The sequence below is a fragment of the Gracilinanus agilis genome, chromosome 4 (genome assembly GCF_016433145.1).
Source record: "Gracilinanus agilis isolate LMUSP501 chromosome 4, AgileGrace, whole genome shotgun sequence".
Classification (NCBI taxonomy): Eukaryota; Metazoa; Chordata; class Mammalia; order Didelphimorphia; family Didelphidae; genus Gracilinanus; species Gracilinanus agilis.
In genome coordinates this window covers 103,678,995-103,700,048 of record NC_058133.1, presented here as the reverse complement: position 1 = coordinate 103,700,048, position 21,054 = coordinate 103,678,995, and the positions used below count along the sequence as shown (strand labels likewise).

General features: G+C 43.8%; 1 protein-coding gene across 1 annotated transcript; it reads right to left on the bottom strand.

The window, feature by feature from the left end:
* Positions 1–440: 440 nt before the first annotated feature.
* On the bottom strand, positions 441–20,753 carry NAV1 (neuron navigator 1). Its single transcript, XM_044674920.1, is given in 18 exon segments — positions 441–699; positions 2,962–3,159; positions 4,699–4,817; positions 5,355–5,551; positions 7,320–7,391; positions 7,534–7,688; positions 8,698–8,933; positions 9,273–9,432; positions 9,695–9,790; positions 10,172–10,269; positions 10,838–11,006; positions 11,095–11,270; positions 12,326–12,548; positions 16,519–16,527; positions 17,279–17,400; positions 18,863–18,974; positions 19,257–19,340; positions 20,733–20,753. Coding segments are annotated over 18 exon segments (2,343 nt in total). The 3' UTR covers positions 441–603.
* Positions 20,754–21,054: the final 301 nt, after the last annotated feature.

The following is a 21,054-nucleotide window of genomic DNA, read 5'->3' as shown; positions in this document are numbered from 1 at the left end:
CCTCTCCAGCTTCATCTTTTCCATTTGATTTTTAACCCTTTATCAACAGAATTAAACCTTTATTTAAAAAAATTTTTTTAAACCACATGCTTCTTTTTTTCTAGGCTCCATCCAGGTCTCTGAGGGAGAGCTGCTGGCAGTGGCAGTAGGGTTGGGAAGAGGCTGGGAGAGAATCTGGGGAGCTCCTGCCTCCCCTTGCCCTGGGTTTCACCTCAAAGGGCCATCTCCCACACAACTGTCCATAATTGGCTAGGAACTGCTGCAGGTTTCTCCTGATGCCTTTTCACCTGCCCATAAAGCCCAAGAGTTTGTAATTGAGACAGAAAACCAAGGAAAAAAACCTCCCAGAATCCTTTTTTCCCCAAAGTCTTGAGAGGAGGCCAGTCTTTTATCCAGAGGAATAAGCTCCTCTTACCCCACCCCACCAACCCTAGGAAGTCCTCAAAGGTGCAGCACCAGAAAACCTGCCCCTCCCCTCCCACCAACTCTCTCTAGTTCCCTTTTCTGGGCTGTAGATGGGTTCTCTGAAAGAAGAGAAGGAAGGGCTGACATAGCTGAGGCCGGCTCACTCTGCTCTCTGGGCCAACAATGGTGGCTAGGTCTTCAAAGGGAGGCCTGCAGGTTCGGGTCCAGGATGGTTTCTCTGTCTGGAGACTCGATGTAGTTGGCAGCTTCTTGGAGTTTCAGCAGCATGGCCATCTGAAGTGGGGCAAGAATGGGTGGTTAAAGGGTAGCAGGCTCTCAGTTTGGATCTGGGGGAGCTGAAGGGAGAGGGTAAGAAATCCTGTTCTTGAACCCAAGGCAAAGGTTCTCCAACATATCTAAGACATGGCACCATTAGAGAATATTAGAAGATAACAAGAGACATTCCGACAGCTTCCTCACCAGCTATTCTCTTCCCTTCAGTACACATTGATTGACTGCTTATATGATGTTCAAGGTACTGGGTTGGGCTTTTGTGTGGAATACCAAAATAAGTAAGATACATACGGTCTTTGCCCTCAAGGAGCTTAATGATAATGCCATTTCTACAGTAATTTAGAATTTATAGAATATTTTCTTCTAATAATCTTTTGAAATAGGCAACACAGGTATTGTTAGTTCTGCTTTATAGATGAGGAAATCTGTTTAAAGAGGTTCAGTGACTTGCCCAAGACCACATAGCTGGAGCCAGGAAAATATTTGTTGTTCAGTCATGTCTGACTCCTCCTTACCTCATTGGTTTTATTTTCATTTTTAAAATTAAAATTTATTTGTTACACTAAAATAGCCAGTTTAAACCCCTCCCTCCCCATCATTAGAGAAGGCATCATTTGATCAAAAGATAGATGCATTTACAAAATGATTTCTTATTTATTTCTACTTATCAGTTTTTATCTGGAGATGGATATGCCCAAGTCATTCTTCAAACAATATTTCTGTGCTGTATATAATGTTTTCTTAGTTCTGCTTGTTTCATTCTTCATAATCTCATGTAGGTCTTTCTGTCTTTTTCCAAAGTTAACCTGCTCCTCATTTCTTATGGCATAGTAGTATTCTATCACAATCATGCCACAACCCACTTAGCCATTCCCCAATTGATGGGCTTTGGGTTTTCTTAGCAAAGAAACTGAGTGTTTTGTCATTTCCTTCTCCAACTCAATCTGACAGATGAGGAAATTGAGGCAAATAGGGTTCAGTGACTTGCCCAGGGTCACAGCTAATAAGTCTCTGAGTCCAGATTTGAACTCAGGAAGATGAGTCTTCCAGACTCCAGGCCCAGCACTCATCTAGCTGTCCTCCAGGAAAATATCAATAATAGTGGACATTTAGATATCCTTTCCCTGTATTACCTCATTTTATCATCACGACTGCTCTTGGAGATAGGTGCTATTACCATTACCTTCATTTTATAAATGAGGAAATTGAGGCAGGCAGAGGTTACATGATTTGCCCAGGATCTCAGAGTTAGGAAGTATCATAGGTAGGATTTGAACTCAGGTGTTCCTGATTCCATTGTGCTACCTTGATACCTCTGAACTCAGGTCTCCTGAGTTTAAAGTCCTGTGATTTTCCACCTATATACTTCCTTGCCTTTATCTGTCATCTGGTAAGGGAAATATGACATGCATATAAATCACTAGAATACAATGCAGAATGTGAATGACTGTCTCACCAACAAATCTGATCTCCCCCACCTCTATCCCCATATATGTTCTACTTCCAAAATGAACGAATTATCCTTTAAATAAGACTTCACTAAGAAACTTACAGGGGTTCCCAATGATCTCTTTCATCCAGTCCATCAGTCAATTAGCATTTATTAAATACCTATTGTGTGCCTGGCACTGTGCTAGCCACTGTTCACGCTGCCTTCCTAACATCTAACCTTATTTCTTCAGGTCAGTCATTTTGCAATCATATCCGACTCTCTGTGTCCCCATTTGGGGCTTTCTTGGCAAAGATACTGGAGTGATTCTCCATTTCTTTCTCCTGCTCATTTAACAGATGAAGAAAATGAGGCAAACAAGGTTGACTTGCCCAGAGTCACACAGCTAGTAAATGTCTGAGGCCAGTTTTGAACTCATGAAGATGACTTCAAATGCCAGGATTAGACAACATCCACAACTCATTGATGGATTTCAGGCCTGGTGGTTACCCTCAACCTGGTTTATTGTCTGCTGAGACAGTTTACCAGGAGTTCTGAGGTACAATTAGCTGAAGCAACCTTCAAAGCTCAGATTTTTAGGGTAAGTATCTGAATGGCAATGAGAATTAAGAGGACCCTGATATAGACTTCATATTCTTCTAATCCTAGCTCCCACTCACCTTTGTCAGAGACCTTAAAAACTCTCTTTCCGAGAAAGATTCAAAGCTTGCCTCCCCTCTGGCCCTGGGTTCCGACATTTTCATTCAGCCATCAATCAGCACCTGAGCCAGATTTATTTCTCTCATCCTCTCATTAGTGTGGCCGTTACTCACCAGAGGGTCTGAGTCTAGAGAACTGGGGGTGCTGTCCTTGACAGTTCTCTCCTCCTGGGGTGAGGCTGTGCTATGAGGGCCCACACTAGGTGGAGGCAGGTGATACAGCTTTGATTGGTCCTGTTGGGCTGAGGGCCAAGGCAAGGTGTCTCGGACCCACTCTACTGGATCTTCCCAAGCTGCTTTCTGTCCATGAACCTAGAGGGAAAGAGACGAGATCATCAGAACGATTGTTCACCCTGCTTTGTGGCTTCAAAGTCTCTTGCTAGTTCCCATGGAGAACTTGAACTCTTTCAGAATCTGAGCCCTGAGACCTCTTCCATCTCCTGCCACCCTGGGCTTCATCTCATAGAGCCATCTCCCACACAACTGTCCACTTCCATTTCCCAATCACCTTTCCTCTCTCCAGATACTCCCTTCTCCATAGATTCTTTCCCCTTTGTGCCCAAGTTTTGGAAGTAGAAAAAAAGCAATGAGAATTTTAAAGAGATATATAAGTAGGGGTGGCTGGGTGGTTCGGTGGATAAAGAATTAGGCCTGGAGACAGGAGGTCCTGGTTTCAAATCTGACCTCAGACACTTCCTAGTTGTGTGACCCTGGGTAAATCACATAACCCCAATTGCCTAGCTCTTGGAACCAATACTTAGTATTGATTCTAAGACAGAAGTTAAGGGTTTAGGGGGGGAAAAAAGAAATACATAAGCAAATAAGTAGATAAATAAAAATGATGGTGATGTTCTCTTGCAAACTTGCCACATCATTGATACCCATCTCAAAAATACCCATTTCAAAAAGTTAATGCATCAGACTTGACCAACAACACATCACTATTTATAGACTCATAGAACCCAGCTGTTAGAGCTGGAACCTTAGAGATCTCAAGTACAATCCCCTCATTTTACGGAAGATGACAATGAGACACAGAAACAGGTTTGTCTTGCTAACTGGCCCGCCCAAGATTATGGTTATCCAACAATAAAACATCTAGCTTTTGGCTAGACTCCTCCACCCCCATGCCTCCATGTATGTCATTTCATCTTGGAAACAATTCAGTGAAGTAGGCAGGACAGGAATTATTACCTCTATTTTGTAGGCAAAGAAATTGGTCTAGAGAAGCTAAGGGACTTGCCCATTATGTCATGACAATTTTTTTTTACACCCTTACCTTCTATCTTAGAATCAATATGGGGTATTGGTTCTAAGGCAGAAGAGCTGTTGGGCTGAGGGCTAGGCAGTGGGGGTCAAGTGACTTACCCTGGGTCATATAGCTAGGAGGTGCTCATGGCAAATTAATGGATAAACCAGGTCAGAAACCAAAGTTTACTGGGTCTTTCAGGTCACCTGACTTCTGACCCACAGTATTTACAAAAATTTTCTCATTCCTAGGAAGTGGCTTAGGTCCAGCTCAGACTCAGGAAAGCTAGACTAGAAGACATCGGTGTGCATTCACTTACTTTCTTCTATAACACCAAATATATACAAATAGTGCTTGCTAATAGATGACAAATATTTGTTAATTTGAATTAGATTGAATTGCATTAGATTGAATTGTCAGACAGAAGCAGTAGGGGGAACAACCCGGCCACCTAGCCTCATTTATTCCCTTTCATTTATGATTCCACAGGGGACATGCATCTCATGCTCTGATACTGTAGGGATTTGCACAGTTAGCCATTTGGAGAGGTCTGATCTTGTAGCAGGAGTGGAACCAGTGGATGAGAGTGGGAGGGGTCTCACCTTGATCCCATCTTTGGCCCCTTCTTGCAGGTAAGGAATGATGGAGTTGTTCCAAAGGTCAATGAACCAAGTGCGGAAGTCCTCAATGCCAATTGGACAAGATAAGAAAAAACATGGGCCTAAGGGAAAAGGAGGAATAAGATTGTGATGAAGGGGGCCAAGGATCCTCTATTCATTTACTACCCTCCATGTCAGGTCTAGAAGGGTTTGGTCTCCAAAGGATTCAAGAAAATAGAGTTGAGACAGGAGTGAATAAAGTGAGTAATCTACTAATGTCATGTGGATCAAGAGGCTATAGGGCCACCTTTATGTACTCTGCATTTTTGAGATTAATGGAGTTTGAAGAAAAAAATACCTTAAGATCCCTTACCTCTTCCTCCCCTTTTTCTCCCCATTCTATAGATTGGAAAACTGAGGGATGGGGACTCTGAGATGGTAGAAATAACTTGATCACCACCAGATGTGTAATGAATTAAGCCAGATTCTTAATGAATATTGATTAAATAGCTGTTTGGTTCTCAACTTGGCATCACCAGACCTTGACGACATGCTTAAATGCTAGAGATTATAGGAAGGAGGGAAAGCCTCTCTTATAGGTGAGAAGTAAAAAAGAGAGCTGCCCTGCCAACCCCAAGAGGGCATATGAATCCCAGTACCTATGAGGAAGTCTGAAGTGCTGTGCTTCTCTAGGAAAGTATGGAGATGGTACCACAGCTTGGGCACCCAGTCCAGCACCCGAAGAAGCTCTTCCTTGTTGGCATTGATATCACTGTCTGACTCGACCAGCTTCCTTCTCAGGTAACGCACTAGGAAACCATTGGCTGGCTCCACGTTGTTGGAAAATGTCAGCATCCTACCACCAGGAATGGGGAAAAGCAGGTCAGATTGCACTCGAGGGCCAAAACTAGGATCCATTCATCCATTTCTTCCCCTTGACTCCGACCCCACCATCACTACCCATTAAAGTCAAGGTGGTCTCTTCTGAGATACTAACAGGAGAGTTCAGATCCAAAGCAGGGGCTATGGGCAGCTTGCACCGTTATCTCATCTAGTCAGCTAACATCCGACCCAAAGAGGGCATCTTCCATTTGTCTTATTGATGCCCTTATTTTGCCCACCTAGAATACCAAGCAGAGACCATGCTGTGCCCCCAAATTATTTGTCTTGGGATACAGCTCTGGGGCTGAGCTCTCCTACCAGTAAGTGCACAAGTGAAAGCTCACTGTCATCTACTTTATCTAGCTGCTACTAAACTGTGCTACACATTCCAACCAGCCCTCCACCAGGACACCAAGGTCATCTAGCCTTGTGTAGCTCTACCCCTTTCCACTTCTTTCTTTGGGGGCAATAACTGAATCGATATTACCACCAACAGGGTAAGACAATCTGGAGTGTCTTATGGATCTACTTACAATCTCTTGAACTACCCAGACTGAAAAATTCCCTTTGCTAGGAATTAGAGATCTCCTGTCTCTAGATCTGGCTCTCTATCCATTGAGCTACCTAACTGCTCTGGACCAATGATCTCTTGTGGACCTTCAATCTCTTCTTCTCCACTGGCTCCTAGGTCTCTATCCTAGAAACAATTTTTCTTAATTTTGTTAAGCCCTTAAACTATCATCCTATATTTTTACTTGTTTTCAGCTTCTCTGGAAAGAGTTGTGTCTGTACTCATTCTTTCTTTTTTCTCAATATTTGCTCATTTTTAAACTTCTCTGCTTGGAATCCACTCCCTCTACATCTCTGCCTATTGAGATGCTTTTCTCCCTTCAAGGCCTAACTAACTCAGTGCCAGTCTATTTCAAGAAGTCTTTCCCTCATTCTCTCAGCTGAAAACGATATCTTTCCTTCCACAGTTTTCCTTAGAGTAACTTGTCCGGCTCTCTTTCTAATCAAAGTCTACTTCTTGTCATAATTAGTCATGTATGCGTCTTATCTTCTCTCTTCATCCCCTATAATGTACTTGAGGGCAGGGGCTATGCCATTTTTCATTTTTATATCCCAAACTTAGTACAGTAACTTCCATCAATGGTCGCCTTTTAAAGTTTGTGGAAATGAATTATTTCACTTAATTAATCCTCCTTAGATGTTAATATCCTGTCCTCAGAACAGAACTGATCGAGAATTCAGATGACTGAGGTGATTAACTGAGGGGTTGCCAAAAACTAGAGGTCAAGGGCCAAATCCAGCCTGCTTTTTGTGCAGCCTATGAGCTAAGAATGGTTTTAATGTTTTTAAATATATCTTATTATATTTAAGAATATAAAAAACATTCTAGCTTGGGTGGTACAAAACCGGTGATGGGGCAGATTTGGCTCTTGGGGCATAATTTGCTGACCCCTACTCTAAACTCATGATTCCTCTTACTAAGAAGGTTTACTTCTTTTTCATTGGTATCCTTGACAGTATTTAAGTGGGTCGACTCCTTCATTTCATTTTCTCTGACACCGAGAGTTCTTTGAGCTTCTTTTCCTTTTGCTGTCCCCAGCTTCTTTGGCTATAACCCCTAGAAATCATCTATCTTTGTGGTAAATAGCAGGCAGGGAGAGACAGAGAGAGGGAAACTGGGAGACGGAAAAGGGCATCTAATGTCCACCCAGGCCCAGGAATAGGATCCTTACCTGAAGCTCAAGTGCAGGCCATGGTTAGGGGTCATCTTCACAGGCTGATTGGTGGTACCTATGATATAGGGGCTGTGGAGAAAAGAAGAATGGGAGGGGGGACACAAACAAACACAGATTTGTTCCAGATATTGCTCCTTGCCATTGTCAATATTATAGAAGGAAAGCTGATTGACACGGACAGCTTCCCATTTTGCTCTTAGCCTTAGCTCACCATTTGTGGTATTTGCAGGTAAGAGCTCCATTGACTAGTTCACTGAGGGATCCCGCCTCACTCAGATCATCCAGTAGAATCACCAGGGGCACATCCCCGATGCCTGTCTCCCGGTCAATCTGGTTAGCCAGGTTGGAGAGGTATAATTGCAGGTCCTGGGGGTTGGAAAGGGAGGTAGTGGGTGAGGCCCCAAGAAAGAAAGGTAACCCCAGGACTAATCCAGAACCAAATGTTATAAGGACAAAGAGCTTCCGTCACATCCTATAATCAGAACCATTTCCACCAGGCTGCCTTTTGAGGGTTGATACCAGATAGAACCTTGTCCATGATCAATGTTACACTGGTCTTAAGGAGCCTGGGAAGGCTTTGCTAGTTGGAGGTTTCTTTAGTGTTCTGGGCCAGTTTGATGAGTTTAGAGAGTCCCGAAGCAGAATTAGATCTCTGGCCTCCTAATCAATGACTTCCAAGACCCCTAGGGGTGCCTACGTTAATATATTTTACTGGGCCCATGGATGATAGATTTCAGGGACCATTGCAGACCTCAAGGACCAGTACTGATGGGAACTGCCTATCCCAGCTAGAGATCAAATAAGATAACAAATGGCAAATGCTTTGCAAAACCTTAAGATGCCCTATAAATACTAGTATTATTATAGAAAGCCAGATTTGAACTAAATCTAGGGGGTGCAGAGAGAACTTGACTGGCTTTGTTCAGCTTTCTGTGCTAAGCCTGGGGATAGGGATGATGCTAAGGAGGATAGAAGGAGAATAATAGGACAGGGGTTGGCAAATTGTGACAGAGGACAGGCTTAAAGGAGAACGAAATCGAAAGGATAGCAAGAGAGGAGAAGAAATAGGATTGAGGGGAGAGGAAGGACAGTCTGTTGATGGGAAATTAGAGTGAGGAAGAAGGGGCATGAAAGGAGGTATTAGAGGAAGGGAAGCAGAAGAAGGAAAGAAGATCACAGCCAACCCCTTCATTTTGCAGAGATGGAAATTAAAGACCAGTAGAGGGGATGAAGAATAAGCTAAGAGATGAGGAGAGCAGAAAGAAGGTATAAAGAAAGAGATTAGAGAGAGGAAGGGAGAAGTGCTTAGGGGATGGGAGTTTAGGCCAACATTGAACTTGGGATGTTTGGCCAACTGAGTCAATACTGTAGGTACCTTGCAAGACTGCTGGTGCATGTTGAAGGTGCTAACAATGCCTTCTGTGACCTCTCGGCCTGAGCGTTCCACCAGGTACTCAGCCAACCGGTTGGTCAGGTAGGTCTTGCCTGTGCCACTGGGGCCCGAGAGAATGAGACGTCGGTGCTTGAGAAGGAGGCTTATGTAGTGTTGCATCATGGGCTTGGGGATCAGTGTTTCAAACACTAGGCTGTCAACACACTTCTCCTTTAGACCTGTACCCAGGATCCCAGGAAACAAGCCATAGTTAGAACCTCAAGGTTTGCAGTGGACCCAGAAAGGCCTCCACATCCTTTCCCCAGAAAATCTCCTGAGAAGATAAAAATTATTTCCCTTTCAAGCTTCATGGAAGGCTGTACAAATCCCAGATAAGAAACCTAGAAGGGCATCAGATCCTGGGAAACATCCCTCACTATGTGTTAAGAGACATAGATTTAGAGACTCAGGTTTAGAGGGAAGGACCACTGGAGGCACCAAAGGGAAAGCATCAGTGCTTGGTTAAGCCTCTGCTCCCACTCTGTGCTACCGATATACCCTCTGGTGAAAGGACTGACCTTTGAGCGAGACGGCGATGCTATTGACACCCCGGCGACACGGTGGCAGCTCTGGGGGCTCCGAATCTAGCACCCGCTTCACATGGCTGATGCTGTAGCCATAGACTGACTCAGTACTCAAGCCCAGTGTGGAAGCTGGGTCCATCTTTGTAATGTAGTCCTATGAAAAGGGCCAAAGAGAAAGGCAAACACCAAATTTGGTATTTGACAGTGTCAAAGAGGGGATAGGAAGAGAGAGAGAGGAAAAGAGAGAGACGTTATTAAAGAGGATGGAGATGGAGGCCATCATCCCCATTCAAGCACTAACATCTGAGTATTCTGGATAAAACAGCCAAGCTCCCAGGTAACCCATAGATACCACAGCTCAAGACCAGATGAGCAATGATCCACCCTACTGGAAAGAGGCTACTACTTTCTCTTACCTTAAACACTTGGCAAACGGCCTCATCCAGCATCTTCCAGTCGATTTTACCGCTGACCTTACTCGAACCCAGGAAGAATTCCTGCTGTTTCAAATCCTGAAAGTCCAAAGTAGAGGCCAGTAAATATTTCTGTCTGTGGCTCTGGGGAAGCTAGGCAAGAAGAGTCTCCTCCAAAAGAGGAAAATCCTAGCCTGGAACCCTCTAAGGGTTTCTGTTCAACATGCATTTATAAAGCTCCTACTATATGCCAGGCACTCTACTAGGTCCTGAGAATACAAAACCCAAATAGTCCCTGACCTCAATGAAAATGGAAATGAAAGAGTTCCTGTCCTCGATGAGCTCACATTTTAATAATGGAAGAACTGATTCTAGGTTTTATTTTTTGGATATAAAATTAAGTATTGTTCTGGTGTCCCAATGTGGCTGCTCCCCTTACCCCCATCTCCACCAATCCCCTCATCCCTTCCAATTCCTTACCCCTTTGATGATGTGCTGAGGTGGCATTCGGACTACTACTCGTAGGGTTACTTCTTCCTTTGAGCTACAGGTGCTGATGCCATCCATGGGTGACAGGTCTATGGAGGTTAATGGGAAAGGCTGAGTGAAGACCCTGGGAACATGCCCCCTTCCCCAGGTCTTCCATAGTGCTTCTAATTAATCTTCTCACTTTTTCTAGTTACCCCAAAGAGAAAATTGAGGCATAGACCAGGCACATAACTTAGGTTGATCATCAAACACTCCAGCGGGTCTCATGACTTCCTACATACAGTGGACAGAATGCTGGACTTGGAGTCAGGAAGGCCTGAATTTTACTTCTTTACTAGCTCTGTAAACCTATGGAAATCATTTAACTTTTATCAGCCTCAGTTTCCCTATCTGTAAAATAGGGATAATAATAGCACCTACCTCCCAGAGTTGTTGTGAAGCTCAAATAAGATAATATAAGAAAAGGGTTTTTGTTTTGTTTTGTTTTGTTTTGTTTTTGTAAACTTTGAAGCATTTAAATTTGAGCCATCCCCAGGAAGGAAGAAAATTGATTCAGGTGGAACTCATGTTGCCCCTGGAGGAAGTTGGGTGGATAAGGATAGATGATGTGGTCTCTCCTTTTCCCATTCTCAAATACTCTTATCCTTGGGTAGGTACCTGTGTCTGTGAGGCTAGGACTGAAGGAATGGGCTAGGGCAAGACCCAGGGAACGGCGTGGGGATGAGGCAGCAGATGAACCGGGGGCCTGCCCCGGTGTTGAACCAGATGAGGGACCTGGGGCCACCTTCAGACGGTCATTCTCTGCCTTTAGGAGGTCCACCTCCAGCTGGGGAGAAGAGAGTAGGCAGTTAAGGACTTCAGAGACTGGGCCAGCCCCAGACCACTTCTCCCACCAGCTCTTGCCCTGGGCTAACCTGCATGTTATGCATGGTCTCCCGGAGCTGGTCCAGTTGGTGGGCAGAGTTGAGAGCTTCCAGTCGGATATCTGTGAGCTTCATCTCTTTCTCCCATAGCTCTGAGCGAAGCTCGGAGACCTCTTTCTTCTCTGGTTCCTCCTCTTCCTCGTTGGCATGGAACATCCTATTTGGGGTGGAGAATAGCATTGTGATGGATAGGTAAGCAAGAGGCAGACAAGACTGCCCACAGTAATACCAACGTTTTGGGGTGTTTCTGGGGAGATTAAGTTATGAACGTGTGTCTCTAGTACCATTTGGCTCACAAGGCATCACTGGGGTCTCTATCAACAACAAAGGCCAATTACCCTCCCCCAAGGACACTTAAAGAGGAATGATTATTGGCAGTTTCCTAGTATTGCATCAAAACAATTAATTAAAAAATATTTGGAGACACAGAGACAAAAATGAAACAGCTTCTGCTTTTGAGGAAGACAAGATATATTTATACAAATGTACATAAACCACCCGCTCATATATCTATTTATTATTATCATTATTGTTGTTGATGGGCCTGTGATTTCATTCGTGTAGGAAACTCTGGGCCTGGAGACAAGAAGACCTGAGTTCAAATCCAGCATTAGACACTCATTAGCTATGTGACCTTGGGCAATTTACTTATCCACTATTTGGTATCAATGTTTACTTCCCAGGGTTGTTGTGAAGATACAGTGCGATAATATTGGATATAAGAAGATAATATTTATAAAGCACAATATGCCTAGCAAATAGTAGGTGCTATATAAATGCAGGTTATTATTAAGTTTCCTGGGATGGGACAACTTGGTGGCTCAATGGAACCTTCCCATACCCATACCTTCCATCTAAGAATCAATACTGTGTTTTGGTTCTAAGGCAGAAGAATGGTAAGGGATAGGCAATGGAGGTTAAGTGACTTGTCCAGGGTCACACAGCTAGGAAGTGTCTGAGGCCAGATTTGAACCTAGAATCTCCCATCTCCAGGCCTGACTCTCAATCCACTGAGCCACCCAGCTGCCCCAAAGTGTATTTTTTGGGGGGAGGAAAGAGAAGGCACTAGTAGCTGGGATGGGAGTTGAGGATCAAACAAGGCTTCATGTAGAAGATGGCACATGAGCTGAGCCTCAAAGGACACTAGGGATTCAGAATCAGTGCTGAGAAGGCAATGCCCCCCCAGGAATGGGACCCTGGCCCAGACGGGCAAGGTCACAGAGTCCTGGGCTGAGGGGAGACACTTACTCAGTGACGTCAATGCCCACAGAGGAGGAGTTGGAGGACTTGATGGACGGTGAGGCAGTCTCAGTGGATCCATGCTGAAGTTTGGGTGAAGATGGGGCTGAGGAGTCAGGTGTGGCAATCTCCTCGATGTCAGAGTAAGAGGAGGCTGACTTGGGGCCCTTCTTGATGCTAAAGGCTTTGTTGAAGGAGCTACGCAGCTGTAAGAGAGCAGAGCCAAGAGTGGAGTAGAGCAGGGGGTTGTGTTTCAGGACCGACCCTCGGGACTAGTCCTAGATAAGGCTCATTTGGGGGTGAAACTGAGAGGGCTGGAGGTAGAGATGCTTTGCCTGAGGAAAGGATGCTGGCTGGGTGGGATTAAGTCTTTTCTTTATAAGCTCCTCTTTGTATTGAGGAATAAGGGTAAAAGAATTCTCTAGAACTGGGGCTGGTAGAGAAGATTGAATCTTCTGGTTTATTTCTTTGGGGGCTACTTGGCTTGGGTTTTGGCCTTCCTTCTCATATTCGGGAAACAATACCTCCAAGTAGCCTTCTATGTAACTAACTGCACAGAAGGCAGTTAGGGCATAGCCACAGTGGGGCCTGCGAATGCTGGTTGGTGCCTCTCTAGAGTGAGGGAATGTCAATTCTATTTCTCCCAGCAGACCTCTTACTAATCCATTCTAGGGGTTCTTAACCATTTCTTTTTTTTTTTTTTGTCATGGATGCCTTTGGGCAGTCTGAGGAAGTCTATTCTTAGAATAATGTTTTTAAATGCATAAAATATAAAGGATTAAACAGGAAGCCAATTATAGTGAAATATAGTTATCAAAATGTTTAAAAAAAACCCAACCACATTCATGGATCTCGAGTTAAGAACCCCTGATCTAGAACCTGGCATCATATGAGTCTCAAGATTCAATCTTTGACTTGGGCTCACCTGCCTAATACCCAAGCAACCAGGATTGACTATAAGCATAGGCCATCCAAGCTGCCTCAGGAACTGTCAGGAGTGGTCTCAAGTGTATTTTAGTATCCCTTGTTCCCACTAGTCATGGTATGAACCAACCCGCCAGACTTTAGAGCTCTCCAGTGATCAACTCTCCAATGCCCTCCCTTTTCCTTCCTTGGGGAACCGAACTTAAAGATATAAGCTAATGATGCAAACCAGGGAACTGTCCCATGTTGCAGGCTCTGGTCATGCAGCATGCACACCCATATGAATGCACACACACACTCAGGAACACAGACTTGGAATGGTGGCAAGAGGCAGTAAGGATGGTGCTAAATATTGCAAAGGAGAGAGGTGAACCAGGGCTTTAGGGTGGCTGGGCAAAGGAAGGGGGAAAATACTGGGGGTTTATAGCTATTGGAGACTTCCATTTCCAGGCAGTTGGGAGAGTTGGTGGGAATCTCTCTTGGGACATGGGAAGGGCTGCCTGGTGACAGCTTCCAGATGATGGGTAGTTGGTGACCAGATCGCTACTAAATGGAATATAATATATAAGCCTAAGTAGTTTGAGTTGGGGCACAATCCAGTAATAATGAGGACAGGTATATTTGTGTGTATGTAATGAGGGATGATGAGTATATACACATTGAGAAATGATGTGTGTGTGTGTGTGTGTGTGTGTGTGTGTGTGTGTGTGTAAATTTTAGATCTAAAAAGGGTCTGAAAGTTGGCTTAATCCAAATCCCTTATCTAATAAAGAAACTCAGACCCAGAAGGGATGATTTGCCCAAGTCCAGAGAGCTGGGATGAGGAATCTGGGTCATCTGATTGATATAATTTCCATTCCATTACTGTATCCTAGGGAACTCCATGTGTGCACAAGCAAGAGGTGGAGTCTTGTGGCTGTAATTGCCCAGTAAGTAGTAATTCTGATTCTCTATGATTCTAAGGAAGATCTATTGAGAACCTCTTGAACTAGCATCAAGCACCATTAGGGCCCTGACCCCTCTGATCTGTTGGGAATCCACTATTCTTAAGATTTTGCTTCTGTGACCATCCCAAGTGCTCTTTGGGGCATTTCTAAGGGCAAGCAAATAGATTACCAAACAAAAAGCTGTTACCAAAATCCTCAATTCAAGTTCAGTGCTTGCATATTGTAGGAATCAACAAATCTGGTGGACCTGGGTTCAAATCTGGCCTTAGACACTTCCTAGCTGGGCAAGTCACTTATCCCCAATTGCCTACCTCTTGCCTTTATGCCTTAGAGTTATAACTAGAACAGAAAGGAAGGATTATAAAGAAAACAGGAATTGAACAAATATATCTAGCTCTTCAGCTAGCAAAGCAAGGTGCTAATGCGCATGTGGTAGGGATCCACCAGCTCATTCCTAAAATATTCTAATAGTTGTCTAACTGGTCTCCTTTTCCAGTCTTCCCTTACCAACCCTTCCAATCTTTTGGACAGTTTTGATATTAGGTTAATCTTAAAATACTATGTTGATCACATGCCCTTTATATTAAAACATGTTTATTGCCTATAGGACCTGGTCTAAACTCCTGCTCCCTTCAAGGCATTCTATAATTTGTATCCCACTTATTCAATGTTACCTGCCCTTAGTTCCCAACACCAGTTTCATGCTTCTTGCCACACTTCAGCTCTTTCCTATAAAATTCACATCCCTGCTCAAAACCAACATGAATTTTTTAAAGCCCTTACTATATGTTTGAGTATCAATTCCAAGGCAGAAGAGTGGCAAGGGCTACACAATCAGGGTTAAATAACTTGCCCAGGATCACACAGTAAGGAAATGTGTGAGGCTAGATTTGAACCCAGGTCCTCTTGACTCCAAGCCTGGCACTCTACTTTGCCTACTGCCCCATCAATATGAATTCTAACTCTTCTTTGTGATCCAACTCCAGAGCCTTCCCCAATTGCTCCAGCCCACATCACATGCCTCTATTTGTGAATTCCCATGACACTTATCATTTCTGCCACTCGTTTTGGCACTTGATTGTCTGCTTTCTAGTATTTATCAGCTTCATTGTTTTTCCAACAAGACTATAAATAAGGTCATTGAGGGAAGGAGTCCTGCCTTCACTTCTTTTGTATCCTTCACAGCACTTAGTGCCATGCAGAGTCCATGCCAAGTACTTAACAAATGTCTGTTTAATTGAACTGTTAGAATGCAGATGGACTAGGACTTTAGGGACATTATGATGCCTACCATGGGAAAGAATATCCCTGGCTATGAACATCCTACCACCACCCCTGGCAATCCTGCCTGTCTACCAAAGACCAGATCTGGATCATGATCAATATGAGTCTGGAATAACTTGGGGGAGGCTCAGATACATGTTTTGTTTTGTACCAGGACCTTGGCTCTGTATTAGACTGACCACTCCAGGTCCCAAGATGGTTGTAGACCTTCCCTGGGATCTCTGAGATCCTCAGAGGGAGTATATTCACTACTCTTCTTCTTTCATTTTATTTTAGAATAATATCCTTGGGCAAGACCAGAACTGGACTGGCTTCTTGAGCCTGCGGTTTGAGGTGACATTTTTCAAGCAAGGATCCCCCCACATTGGGCTTCTAGTTTCATATGATTGGAGATGGGAACTGGATAACCCAGTGAAAAGACTATTCTTTGAAGGGTCAGAGTTTAATTTGGCTATAGGGCAGCTTGTAAGGAGAGAGAGAGAGAAAGAGAGAGAGAGAAAGAGAGAGAGAAAGAAATCTTGGGCAGAACTGTAATGAGAAGAAAGACTGAATGAATGATTCAGGATAATGTGTAATTTTCTTTCTTTTCTTTTCTTTTCAAGCCCTTACCTTCCATGTTAGAATCAATATTGTATATTAGTTCCAAGTCAGAAGAGCAGTAAGGGCTAGGCAAAGGGGGTTAAGGGACTTGCCCAGGGTCATCCAGCTAGAAAATGATTGAGGCCAGATATGAACCCAGGACCTTCCATCCTTAGGCCTGGCTATGTACTGAGCTATCTGGCTGCCCTCATAACTTGCTTTCTCATTAGTTCCCCAATCAGACCATCTCCTGTATGCTCATGGAGTAGCTATGGATGGAACATGCAGCAAGGTGAGTTAAGAATAATGGCATGAGTGTGATGGTTAGTTTCATCAGGGGACATCTGATGCAGGATGAATGAATTGCCCTGGAAATGGAGAAGTCATGGCAAAGGGAAAGGTGGGGGGTGGAGTGGGGTGGAACTGGGTCTCAGATTCTTACCTCATAGACCTGGAAAAAAATAGGGGTTTGAGGTCAGCATTTGAGAGGGAAAAAAAAGCAACACTTCATCACTCATGTCATATAGCTGGGGCCTTCCCTGAGCTACAGGGGGATGGTTGTTGGGGTGGGGGAGGGTGCCAAGCTCTGGAACAGGCTTTCTGAGAGGTTAAGAGAGGAATGTAATATTTCCAGGGAGGAGGGGGTCTTCTCTTTGCCTCAAAGCACTAAGAGAAGAGGAACCAAGATTGTTCCAGAAACTACCTGGGGCATTTGAGAAAGCCCTTCCAGAGACTATTCCAAGTTGTCAAAAAATAAATGCTTTAGGTTCTTTTTTAGTATTCTTTAGGTTAAAAGTTCCAGAAAATATTCCTCACAAGTAGTCTGGAATGGGGAAGGGAAAGGAACCACCTACAAAAACTTCCTTCTTCAAAGCATCCTAGAAAGGGTCCTTTGGAGGTGAATTACTGAAGTCTACAGAGATGGGCAATTGTCCCCTTCCTTCATGGACTCCTCTCCCCACCACAGTTCTGATGGGAATGGGGATTGACCTGAGACGTTTTTCTGGATATCTTTTCAGACTTTCGAAGTCAGAGCACAGATAGTTTAGGTAAAAGGAGAAGTTAGTAGACCATGCCCTCAGCTGATAAAAAACATCTGGGCAAGGGTGGGTGGGATCAGTAATAACCCTGAAAGAGTGTGGCTCCAGGCAGGTTTGAATTGAATCCAATAGAATCCCCCCTTCCTTTCCACCCTCACTTACCCAGCTCTTTTTCTTCTTCTTCTTAGCATCAGCATCCTTGCTGCTGCCTATGCTGGAGTGGCTGGTGATGCTATTGAGACTGGAAATACTGTCTGAAGAGTTTTGTCTCTTGATACGAAGGTCTACAAGTCCAGAGGGAACAAAGATTACTTAAGAGAAGACCTTAGGGAAATTCATTTCCAGAAGGACCCAACCCAGTCCTATGTCCAAATCTCAGAGAAAAAAAAGACAGTGTTTAGTCACCCTTTGTCCCTCCGACATTAAGCGATGGGGATCTGGACTTTCCTTTTGATTTTTCAGTCATGGGGAAAATAAGATCATGAGTTTTGAGGCCTGCGATACTCTGGGATGTCTACGTATATCTTATGGGATGTGGTGAAAATTTTGAAATAGAATTCAATTAAAGTTTCCCTAAATTGGGAAAGAACATGAAATATGTAAGTAGGAGAAAATATTCAAAATTTTAAAAATTTCAAAAAAAATGAAGTTTCCCTCAATTAAAAGACAAAAATAATGTTTGTCAAATAAACTTCCCAGGACCATTGGAGGAGAGTGATATAGAAAAAGTGGCAAAAAAAAAACCATAAAAAAAGAGAAAAAAAATCCTTGAGGGCAGGACCTGGATCTTTGGGAAAAAACTCAGTCTAGGGCAGATTCTCATTCAAAATCATTTGATAATGAGAACAACCACCTCATATAATAGACATGAAATGAGGAATACTATATTTGTTTGCATGTTGTTTCTCCCATTAGATTGTAAGCACCTTGAGGGCAGGGACTGTTTTTTTGCCTCTTTTTATAGCTCTAGTACTAACACAGTGCCTGGCACATAACAGGTCAATAAAATGTTTTCTGATTGCTTCTCAGTAAAAATGGTGGCATTAATACTTGTCCATTCCACAGTATGATGAGGCTTCAGTAATAATAAATAAATAAATAAAATAATATAAAATGAAATCCCTTTGTATTGCGGTAGGGACCACTGTGTAAAGGCAAAGTATCACCATTTTTATAGCTCTCTGATAGGTGTTTCAGTTCTTGAACTGCAGGGGCAAGAAAAAGAACCTTAACTCCAGTTAAAGTTAGCAGGAGAGTAGCTAGGTAGCTCAGTCAATGCAAAGCCAGGCGTGGAGACAGGAAGTCTGGGGTTCAAATGTGACTTCAGATATTTCCTAGCTGTGTGATCCTGGACAAATCATTTAACCCCAATTGTCTAGCCCTTCCTGATACTTAGTATTGATTCAAGACAGAAGATAAGGGTTTAAAACAAATAGCAGGAACATGCTAATCCTACAAAATCTGTTTGCTCTCTTGCTCAAGATGGCATGCCCTCTATATTTTTTACTACTGAACAGTAAATGCCAGCTTATAAATCAATAAGGCAGCAGGCTAACACTGGCAGTTTCAGTTCATCTTTCACTTACTGGCTCCTGTACCAGTTTGGAGAATGACTAGGAGGAAGGCAGAGATGGCCTCACCTGGCAGTTTTGTATGGCACCTGGTACCTGGTTTGGAGGATAGGTGGCCATGAGACTGTATCTTTCCCCTCTTTGTGTCCCCTCTGTCTGCTTCCCAGGACCTCACCCTTGGGTGTGACGTCTGTGCCATTAAGAGCTCCTTGGATGACAGCCTGAGCCTCAGAGTTCTTTTTCTTCAGGAAATCTATAGTTTCTCGCAAATCCAGCAGCTCTGTGTCCTAGGGAAAAATCAACCTGGCATCATTATTTAGAAGTCTGGAGATTCTTATCGGGTTTGTTGAGGTGAGGAGAAGATAGTCATGGCATATGCCCCAGGTGGCTAAGCTGAGAACCCAGCAAAAAGCCCCCAGAGAGATTGTAGCATCCCTAATGGAAAGCTCCAGCACCCAAAGGAGGTGGGAAAAGGATCAGCCTTTAGAGATTGGACTTAATCCCTCCCTGTTCTGTTCTACCACCACCCAGGCCTTTCAGACTAGCTCCTTTGTTTTCAGCTTCCTCACCTTTTCCTCCGCAGTCTCTGCGAGGTGCCGCAGACGGGACGTCATGTTTACCAGGCTCTGTTCGAAGGCGGCCACCAGGTTAGCCTAAAACAAATGCAAAGACAGGCTTCTAAATGACCTAAGATTTGGGGGGTCGAGGTGGAGTAGGGAGGAACACTACAACAACAACTCTAGGGCTGTTTAGTATCAATGAATGCCTTTAAAGTTAATCCCTGCCAAATTACATTTTCCTAATGCACAAGTCTACTCATTCCATTTCCTCTAACCCTAAAACCTTCAGTGGCCTCCTATTGCCTCCTAAAATAAAGAAACCCCATATTCCTTAGCCTGCCATTCAAAGGCCTTTACAATATGGCTCCAGTTTACTTTCCGAGGCTTATTTCATACTAATCTACCATCACATATTCTATATTGCAGCCATTTTTTTCCTTTAAAATTCTTACCTTCTATTGTAGAATTGATACTGCGTACCGGTTCCAAGACAGAAGAGTGGTAAAGGCTAGGCAACTGGGGTTAAGGGACTTGTTCTGAGTCACACAGCTAAGAAGTGTGTCTGAGACCAAATTTGAACCCAGGTCCTCTGGACTCTTAAGTCTAGCATTCTATCCGCTGTGCTAAGAATATTCCTACATGCATGAAATTAAATATGTAGGATTGCAAAGGATGCCAAAGTTAGTGAAAATAATGCAATTTTGTTCCTCTCCAAGTTTATGGAGCCCCTGCAATCTAGCTATGGATCCCCAGTTTAGAACTCCAATTTTTGGAGAAGTTGCTAGAATAGGATATTCTGGTTTTGTTCTCCTAAGGAGGTGCTTGCTAATACTTGTTTGTTCCTTGTTTATCCCTCAATTTGGGGGTCTTTAACTGTATTCTTTATTAGGGGAATGAAGGTCCAGGACTTCTGTGCAGGGTCTGGGAGAAATGGCCATCAGCAATCTGTCCTAAGGGTCGTTACATGGACTGACCACTAGGGGCCAGGCTAGGATGTTGAGAAGGACAGGAGAAGGATTTGGATGGAGCCAAGTGGCTCTGGGTAAGGCTGTTCCCCACGTGGTCTGGCCCTAAACCTGCGACCTGGATGGACAGCAGACAGAAGGATGCACAAAGGAGAGGGGATGTGACACTAAAGGACAGGAGAAGGAAGAAATTAGGGCAGAAGAAAGAGCAAAGACTATATGATGGCAGACCAAACTGGGGACGTTAGGGGAGTGACAGTGAACTCTGAATTAGTCGGGAGCTTTCTAGAGAAATCCTTAGGATAAGACACTACATCAGGTGGCTCATAGCTAAAGTCTGATGCCCCCAATCTAGTCTGTGCCCATCCTCTGCCCAGCTAGCACCCACTCCCTCTCATTTATGTCTAAATTCAGATGACCTTTCCTGTCTCCAGTCGGGTTTCTTTCCCACTGTGAGGACTAGGATTCCCAGGTAGAGGGATATCTTCTGTGTGTAGATGAGTTATCTGTTTTCTCTCACTGCCTGGAAAATTGCCAACATCTTGACCTCATCACCTGCTGTTTTTGCTTCTTTTAAAGCTTTCTCTGACTCCCCTCTGTAAACAGACCACCTTTCTGCTTCCTCAGAGGATTTCCTGACCATTACAGACAAACTACCTTCCTTTCTGCCTCCTTCATTATCCCAGTCAGTTTCTTTTTGGATAAATGACCTCTTTCCACCTCAGCTGGGCTTCTCTCCCAATGGCTTTCCAGTCTCTTTAGCTCATTGACTAGCTAAGGGTGCAAAAAGATTTCAGAGTTAAGAAGTCACACGTAATGGACTACAATGGCATTTGATAGGG